Raw genomic sequence first — 9,815 nt, forward strand, 5'->3', positions numbered from 1 at the left:
CTAGAAAGGGAGAGGAAGGAGAAGAGGGGGAAAAAACGCTGTTATAATTTCAAGGCTTTTAAATGGCCTGTGACGCCGTGGAAGAAATGCTAGTTCTTGACATATAACAGATCTAGTTTTTCCTTGTGAAATCAAAGGGAGAAACATAATTGCATTTGTTTTGGCTGGACTGCTTGAGAAGGGTCAATCTGAAGCACCTTAAATCTAGCGTGTTACTGCAAGTCACTTCAGTCAGAGGAAAGACAGAGAGAGAAGGAAAGAGAGAGAAAGAAAGAACACCGTTGAGACTGATAAAGAGAGACGGAATGAGTGAGAGGGAGCGTGAGAGAGAGGAGGAAAGGCGAGAGATGAAGCGAGAGATAAGAACCAAAAGAGAGAAAGGAAAAGAAGGAGAGAGAGATTTGGCCTGACAAGTGTTTGAGGATTTTTCTGGGATGTGCTAAAGAGTTGAAACCTGAAATCCAAGCGGTGGTTTGTTCTATTTCTAATCTCTCTCTATTTCTAGATGTTCATCTCCCTCTCTATCTCCATCTCAAATCAAATTGTATTTCTGACATGCGCCGAATGCAACAGGTACCGTGAAATGCTTTACTTACAAGCCCTTAACCAACAATGCAGTTTTAAAGAGTTAAGAGTTCAGAAAAAGTTTTTAAAAGTTACACAATAAAATAACAATAACGAGGCTATATACAGGGGGTACCGGTGCTTAGTCAATGTGCGGGGGTACAGGTTAGACAAGGTAATTGAGGTAATATGTACATATAGGTAGGGGTAAAGTGACTATGCATAGATAATAAACAACGAGTAGCATCAGCGTAAAAAAAAAGAGGTGGGTTCAATGTAAATTGTCCGGGTGGCCATTTGATTATTCAGCAGTTTTATGGCTTGGGGATAGAAGCTGTTAAGGAGCCTTTTGAACATAGACTTGGCACTCCGGTACCGCTTTCCGTGCGGTAGCAGAGAGAACAGTCTATGACTTGGGTGGCTGGAGTCTTTGGCCATTTTTAGGGCCTTCCTCTGACACCGTCTGGTATAGAGGTCCTGGATGTCTGTAAGCTTTGGCCTCAGTGATGTACTGGGCCGTACTCACTACCCTAGTAGTGTAGCGCCTTGCGGTCGGATGCAGAGCAGTTGCCATACCAGGGGGTGATACAACCAGTTAGGATGCTCTCAATGGTTCAGGTGTCAAACTTTTTGAGGATCTGAGGACCCATGCCAAATCTTTTCAGTCTCCTGGGGAAGTTGTGGGTGAACAGAGAGTACAGGAGGGCACTTAGCACGCAACCCTGAGGGGCCCCCGTGTTGAGGATCAGAGTGGCAGATGTGTTGTTGCCTACCCTTACCACCTGGGGGCGACCCGACAGGAAGTCCAGGATCCAGTTGCAGAGGAAGGTGTTTAGTCACAGGGTCCTTAGCTTAGTGATGAGCTGTGAGAGCGCTATGGTGTTGAACGCTGAGCTGTAGTCAATGAACAGCATTCTCACATAGGTGTTCCTTTTGTCCAGGTGGGAAAGGGCAGTGTGGAGTGCAATAGAGCTGGCGTCATTTGGGGATCCGTTGAGGCGGTATGTGAATCTGGAACAGCTAGTGTTCTCATGCATGCTTTAGTGTTGCTTGCCTCGAAGAGCGCATAGAAGTAATTTAGCTCGTCTGGTAGGCTCGTGTCACTGAGCAGGTCGCGGCTGGGCTTCCCTTTGTAGTCCGTAATAGTTTGCAAGCCCTGCCACATCCGACAAGCATCAGAGCCGGTGTAGGAGGAGGATTCAATCTTAGTCCTGTATTGAAGCTTTGCTTGTTTGATGGTTTGTCAGAGGGCATAGCAGGATTTCTTATAAGCATCCGGGTTAGAGTCCCACTCCTTGAAAGCAGCAGCTCTACCCTTTAGCTCAGTGCGGATGTTTCCTGTAATCCATGGCTTCTGGTTGGGGTATGTACGTACGGTCACTGTGGGGACGACAAATCTGGTGACTGATGTGGAATAGTCCTCAATGCCTTTGGATGAATCCTGGAACATATTCCAGTCTGTGCTAGCAAAATAGTCCTGTAGCTTAGCATCGCGTCATCTGACCACTTCCGTATTGAGCGAGTCACTGGTACTTCTTGTTTTAGTTTTTGCTTGTAAGCAGGAATCAGGAGGATAGAATTATGGTCAGATTTTCCAAATGGAGGGCGAGGGAGAGCTTTGTAAGCGTCTCTCTGTGTGTTGAGAAGAGGTGGCCTAGAGTTTTTTATCTCTGGTTGCACATGTGACATGCTTAAATCCGTTTGACCTAATGTCTATAAGTTTTCCTGCATTAAAATCCCCAGCCACTAGGAGCACCGCCTATGGATGAGCATTTTCTTACTTGCATATGGCCTGATACTTATTGTTGAGTGCGGTCTTAGTGCCAGCATCACTTTGTGGTGGTAAATAAACAGCTACGAAAAATATAGATGACAACTCTTGTTAAATAGTGTGGTTTACAGCTTATCATCAGATACTCTACCTCAGGCAAGCAAAACCTTGGGACTTCTTTTAATATTAGATTTCGCGCACCAGCTGTTATTGGCAAATTGACACAGACCACCATCCCTTGTCTTACCAGAGGTAGCTGTTCTGTCTTGTCGATGCACGGAAAACCCAGCCATCTGTATATTATCCATGTCGTTGTTTAGCCACGATTTGGTAAAACTTAAGTTATTACAGTTTTTAGTGTTCCATTGGTAGGATAGTCTCGAACGGAGATCATCCAGTTTTTTCTCCAGTGATTGCACGTTGGCTAATAGGACAGATGGTAGAGGCGGGTTACCCACTCGCCGAAGGAATTCTCAAGGCACCCGGACCTGTGGATATTGGCCTGGTCCGGTATCAGCAGTAAATCCTTTGCGTCCGACACGTTAAAGAAAACATCTTCGTCCAGTACGAGGTGAGTAATCACTGTTCTGATATCCAGAAGTTATTTTCGACCATAAGAGACGGTGGCAGAAACATTGCGTACAAAATAAGTTACAAACAACGTCAAAAAACACATTAACTAGCACAATTGGTTAGGAGCCATCCCCTCCGGCGCCGTTCTCAGGTGTCCAGCCAAAACTGAAAAAAAAATAAAAGTATATACTGTATATAAAATTGAACATCGCTAGCAACAACATCATTTAAAAAAATTACATACCTTCAGTAGAAAAGAGGAGAATATCTTCTTTCTAATAATGTCAACTTTATTTCTCAACTCCTAACATTGAGTAAATTACAGTCACTGGAGCCAATTACACTCACTGTAGTATCTGACAGGCTTTGAAAAAGCACCCGTGAATAGGCTACTTGTGTGGCAAGTGCCGCTGGCTGCTGGTAGGTTTTATTGACTTGGACGTACATTTTTGCCAACACATGGCTAACCTTTGTTTAACCTGCTAAACAGCTGCTCTTAGTGAAAATGTGTTTAGAGTTACCTTTCTAGCTAATAGGCTACGTTAGAGTTTACACTTCCTCTTCCAACTCTAATGTGGGGAGGTCAAAATAATGAAAAACTATCTACCAAATCTATGCATTTAAAAAATATTGATTACTTCTCCTTGCCATTATCATTCACTTGATGGTACGAAAATATGTGAAAATGTCACTTTGTATGATGGGTGGTATGTATGATGGGGGGTTCCTGGGTCGCCGGTTTGCCTGGGAGGGGGTTCCTTCGGCAAGAAAACTGTAGCATTTACTATAGTGGTTTTGTGGACATTATGGAAGTATTTACTGTAGTATTTCTGTTTTATTATCTTTGACATGAAGTGGGGTCTTTCCCCTTGAGGAAACCTACCTGACAAATACAGAAAGAGCTAATGTTCCACAACTTATAGGAAGGTAGATAGGCCTGGGGTCTGAACTAGCACAATATCGTCTATACTTGGTATGTAGGTTTCTCACTTATGGGTGGCACAAATTGGGATATGCGGGAGGGGAATGGGCAGGGTATATGCAAATTAAATACTGTAGTATTACTACAGTTAAAGAATGTTGTTTTGTGGACTGTAGTGTTCCTGTAGTATTCACTACAGTTTCTTTTTAATGTTTGTGGGGGGGGGGGGGGGATACTGTGGCCCTGCAGGATTCTGTATTCCTTGTCTAGACTCCACCGCGTGTCCTTTCTCCGGTGTCGGCCAATGAGGTTCTGAGACCCTTGCAGGAAGAAGCAAGGACATGGTTTTCCAGCTCTACAGCTGTGTAGGAGAATTGACTTTCTCTAAGTAACCTAATAACTCTGTCCCCACCCGACCCTCCTTCCCTCGCCACCTATAAGAAACGTGGGTACAAATTCCAGCGGCAAATGTGTGGCTGAATTTTCATTCGCGTAAAAAAGAAATGGTCAAAACACCCAGTCGGCGATGATTTGCAGTGGTGGCGGTACGAGTGGCTGCTCGTTAAAGGGACTCGTACATGTTACGAACATTTTCTTTACGGGAAATGTGGTGCGAGGCAAGCGTCTGTCTCTCCTCCCTGCCTCTGTGTCTATAGGGCAATCTGGGAGGGCAATCATCCTGAATGAAAGCAGCTGGCGTCAGAGAGAGACACAGAGGGAGAGAGAGAGAGAGAATATTACATCTTAAATGTCTGTAATCTTTTGGACCTTTTGTGAGTGTAATATTTACTGCACATTTTTTTATTGTTTATTTCACTTTTGTTTATTATCTATTTTACCTTGCTTTGGCAATGTAAACATTTGTTTCCCGTGCCAATAAATCCCTTAAATTGAAAATGAGCGAAAGAGAGCCTTACCTCACCTCCAATCAGTCGCCTGGTTTTGCCTAATGCTCAGCTCAATTATAATTATTTTTTACCTTTAATTAACTAGGCAAGTCAGTTAAGAACAAATTCTTATTTTACAATGACAGACAGACACTCACAGGTTGCCTCTTAGTTTTGTCTCCTTGCACGCTCCCTCCTTAAAGCAGCTCATTGGCCCTGGCTGTATGTTTTTCGAAGGGTGTGCCTGGAGGCTTTATGAGCAGGAAATCCAGATCTCTTTTAATGGAGGGTGCCAAGCCAGTCATCATCATCACTGGGTTCACCGCTAGGCAGAGGCTGCTGTAGCCCTGAGCCCAAACCTGCCCCCCTCACATCACCACTCTACCCACTGCCCCCTCTCGAAGCTCTCTGCAGCTTGGCAGGTGGTAAGAGTACAAGAGGCCTTCTGCGGCTGTGCCACCATTACCTCAACGCACGCGCACGCATGCACACACACACACACACACACACACACACACACACACACACACACACACACACACACACACACACACACACACACACCACCATAACTGCCCTTCTACCTAAAGGTCTGGCTGGTGAGAACACAGAACATTAGATGGACCTGGTTTTCAACAGACTGGTTGAACTGAAAGCTTTCATTGTTTACTGACTTTGATGTTTTATTCCTGACCAATGCTTTTTCTATGAGATATAAACAGCTCCTGTGTCTGAATGTGGGAAGTCTCTTTCTTAATTACTTAGCTTTTTCTCTATTCCCCCTTTCTCCCTGTCTCGTTTTTATTCCTATTTTCTCATTTCTATCATATTTTCTCAGTCTAATTTGTTTTCAAATGAAAATACAAGTATATGCAATTTGATATAAAAAAAAGATTTAAGAAAGTGCAGTTGTGTTATTCATGTCAAAATTTGAGTGTTAACGGTGCCTTTTTAGTTAAGATTTGGCCATTATTACATGGCTACTATTTGTTTTGCATCTGAATCAGAAGTGGAAACAGAGAAACACATGTTACTGCAGCACAGATTTGACCCCACACACACACCCCCATGCACTCCTCACCAGCCCTCAAACTAGGTCCTTAATTAATCCTCATTGACCCCAAGGTGTACATCGTTAAATGAACCTCTTTTTCTGTTGTGCTTTCAGAAACCATGGACCATGGATCAAGTAAATGTGACAAGTGAGTGTATTTTACAGATTCCTTCTGTATGTTTTCATGCTCCTTCGGACATCTCTTTTTCTCTTTCTATGATTATTAACTACTTGTAGAGCTCCCTCTCCTCCTTCAACTCTGCATTTGTTCTCTCTCTCTTCTCTCTGTTTGTTCATCTCTCTCTCTTCTCGGTGTTCATTCATCTCTCTCTTCTCTCTGTTCGTTCATCTCTCTCTCTCTCTCTCTCTGTTCATTCATCTCTCTCTTCTCTCTGTTCGTTCATCTCCCTCTGTTCGTTCATCTCTCTCTTCTCTCCTCTGTGTTCGTTCATCTCTTCTCTCTCTCTCTTTTCTCTGTGTTCGTTCATCTCTCTTCTCTCTGTTCGTTCATCTCCCTTTCTTCTCTCTTCTCTGTGTTCGTTCATCTCTTCTCTCTCTCTCTTTTCTCTGTGTTCGTTCATCTCTCTCTTCTCTTGTTCGTTCATCTCTCTCTCTTCTCTGTGTTCGTCATCTCTCTTCTCTCTTTCTCGCTCTCTTTTCTCTGTGTTCGTTCATCTCTCTCCTCTCTGTTCGTTCATCTCTCTCTCTCTTCTCTGTGTTCGTTCATCTCTTCTCTCTCTCTCTTTCTCTGTGTTCGTTCATCTCTCTCCTCTCTGTTCGTTCATCTCTCTCTCTTTTCTCTGTGTTCGTTCATCTCTCTCTTCTCTCTGTTCGTTCATCTCTCTCGCTCTTCTCTGTGTTCGTTCATCTCTCTCTTCTCTGTGTTCATTCATCTCTCTCTCTTCTCTCTTCTCTGTTTGTTCATCTCTCTTCTCTCTTTTCTGTGTTCGTTCATCTCTCTCTCTCTTCTGTGTTCGTTCACCTCTCTCTTCTCTCTGTTCGTTCATTCATCTCTCTCTCTCCTCTCTTCTGTGTTCGTCAATCTCTCTTCTCTCTCTGTTTTCTCTGTGTTCATTCATCTCTCTCTTCTCTCTCTCTCTCTCTCTCTCTTCTCTGTGTTCGTTCATCTCTCTCTAACTCTGCGTTCGTTGTCTCTCTGTGTGTTATGTTCAGTGGGGGTGTTCAGAAGGAGAAGGTGCGGGGCAAAGACGAGACGTACTGGAAGGAGATCAACGCAGCCATGGCCTTGACTAACCTGGCGCAGGGAAAGGACAGCGGCGGATCAGGGACGACCAGCTGCATCATCCAGAAGTCCTCTCATATATCAGAAGTAAAGACTGTCAAAGTGCCTCTGGTGCAGAAGTACTAGCGCCTATCACGGAGTCGTGTGTCTCCAACTCATCTTCCCTTCTGCTCTCTATGCAACACCAACCTTCCCTCTGAAAATTCACTCGGAAGAGACAGTCAAAAACAAGAAACAAGTACTCTCTTTTTTCTGTCTGTAAAAATGCAGCAGAACTGAAGACATCCTATTTCGTGTGTGGGTTGTGTTTTGACCTGCATCACATGCATTAGACAGGTGTTGACATGATCATCGTTAGCTGCATTGTTCAGTTCTGAACGAGACACTTTTGTTATGTTAACTTATTTGATGTATCTGAATTTCATTTTTTTTTTTTTATACTCCGAAATTTGTATTGTACTTTTGCCAAAGTGCCTTTTTGGAAGCAAAGCATCACACCCGTTGTGGTTAATAATGTACAGAGTGCCTCTGGGAACATAAAGGACTATCTGAAGAGGCAAAATAATATGGTCTTATAAGCTTCTTCTGAAGGACTCCCTCCCTCCATGATATGTGCCTTACAACGTGAATGAATTTAGCTGACCTTAAATAATATCTGTACTGTTCTAATTTATCAAGACACACACAAACACACACACACACACACGAAGCAGTGTGTGACTAAATTAAATGAAACTAAACAGACAATAACTGTGAATATATATATAAAGTCCACTCCAGCCAAACACACTAACACCTAGCACTTGAGGGTTAGAATGGATAGGATACCAGCAGATCTATTGTGCTGTCGTTAGTCACAACCACCATCATGTTTTCCACAGCTCGGCCTTGGGAGTTTTATTTCTGAGAGGGGATGGATCCTTATCAAGGTTTTTAAACTGGAAAGCGCAAGCAAATGTTGACCTAGCACCAGCACACAGGCATGCTCACGTGTACACACACGCAGGCTGACACACACGCAGGCAGACAAGCAGACAGACGTGTACACACGCACACGCACACACACACGGTCGGGAGGTTTAGTCGGCACAGTGCTATATCTGTTTAATCAAAGAGGGCTGTGAACTAAAGGGATGTTTTTCTGTCTGTTATCAGTGTAGTATTATATGAAGTACCGTGTTGCTCCCTTACATGTTTTCGTTTAGAACAAGGTACGTCAACAGTGTAAAAAAAAGACTAGGAGGTCAATTTAATCCAACCCGGATTGCAGTATTTATGCAGTGGTTATTTTTCCAATGGTCAAATGAATTCACAGACTGGTCTTGGGTTATGTATAAAAACCTACAACTACGACCAGGGTGCCCCCCCCCCCCCCCCCCCACCCCTCCCCTGGGATGGATATTGTACATAAAGACACTGAGTAAACATTGCTAAGGCGGGTTTGATTGAATCCCGACCTAGCTCACCATGCCATTTAATCCTACACTCTTTCCTGCTTAGCTGTTCTAAATCACACTCAATGTGCTGTTTACAAGAAGCCAGAGAGAGAGAGAGAGAGAGACTTGCTCAAAAAATGACAAATAAATAGCCTTTTCAGTATTATCTCTTTGTCAGCCAGCAAAGCAATTGTTCAAGTATTTGTTATTGTGAGTTTGTTTATCGCAGTGGTTGTTCTGCTGTATCAAAGTTTTACTTAACCGTAACGCATTGTGTTCCTTTTTGTGACCGAATGGAAAGAATCCTCCTTAAATACTTCTAAAGTATGTTATTTACATTGTAGCAACCCAATGCCAAGTACACAACTGAGAGAAATCAAGTTGGACTGTTATAGTAACTAGTCAGCCATTTTCTGCCGACTCACTAATTGTTTGTATATCTTCAAGGTACTGTTTATGTGTCAAAATCTACACTTAAAAAAAAATAATAATCTCTGTGCTGTTTGGGCCCATTGTTTGACAACCTAGACTGTGCTTGTGGTCAAGGGGTGATTGAGAAGAGCTGAACAAAGCTACTTGTAGCCATGACTCTTATTCTTGAATGTGCAAACTGTTAAAAGCTGCACTTTAAACTCTCTGTTCTCCAGTAGGAAGAAACAGAAGAAAAGTGGTAATTGAGAAGTTATGGGATGGATTTGAAGGAGGAAACAGGAGGATTCAGAGGCACAAAACAGCCATTGTTTTACCTGTACACCCTGTAGGGACACAGAATCAGTCGGCAAACTAAATGTACCCCGAGTCTTCGGTCCTGTACTGTACATTTGTTTCTGTGCAGAAACTCGTGCTTTCAAACAGATGCTGACAAACGGAAAGCAATTCACTTTTGTCATATTTTAGAAAAATCTATAAATTATTAAGGATTGTAAAAAAATAAGTTGGTGAGAATAGTCTGTTTTTTTTATTGTTAAGTTATGAGTTAAAACATTTTGATAGAGACTGGATTGTTATCCAATGACCAAATGCATAATATCTCATTGTATTGTCTGATTTTGCTTTTATGTAAACATTTATTTTGTTAATCTATGGTTACTTCCACAAAACAATGAATAAACCTTGGTAGAAATTGTATGATATTGATATTTTTGCTCAATTTGGGACTCTATAAAACATACAGTATATATTCATGGGAATTATATAAACTTTTATGAATCATTTTTGAACCATTGAGTTATTTTTCTATCAACTTTAACACATGAGAAAAAAAACTCATTTCGCTTTTACTCTGATCAAAAATATGAAACTCTTGCATCACTATACCAAAACTTTACATTAAAAGATATATTTTTTAAACAGCACTTGAAAATA

The 9,815-nt window shown here is 42.3% G+C and overlaps 1 protein-coding gene across 2 annotated transcripts in view; it reads left to right on the forward strand.

The window, feature by feature from the left end:
• mkxa (mohawk homeobox a) overlaps nucleotides 1–9,578 on the forward strand; it is a 31,226-nt gene extending 21,648 nt beyond the window's left edge. For both annotated transcript variants that reach the window (XM_031796928.1, XM_020507372.2), the window contains 2 exons: nucleotides 5,886–5,919; nucleotides 6,945–9,578. In XM_031796928.1, coding sequence (XP_031652788.1) covers nucleotides 5,886–5,919; nucleotides 6,945–7,140 — 230 coding nt within the window. In that variant the 3' untranslated portion in view covers nucleotides 7,141–9,578. The remainder of the gene's footprint in view (nucleotides 1–5,885; nucleotides 5,920–6,944) is intronic.
• Nucleotides 9,579–9,815: the final 237 nt, after the last annotated feature.

This window comes from Oncorhynchus kisutch, linkage group LG18 (assembly GCF_002021735.2).
Source record: "Oncorhynchus kisutch isolate 150728-3 linkage group LG18, Okis_V2, whole genome shotgun sequence".
NCBI classification, from domain to species: Eukaryota; Metazoa; Chordata; class Actinopteri; order Salmoniformes; family Salmonidae; genus Oncorhynchus; species Oncorhynchus kisutch.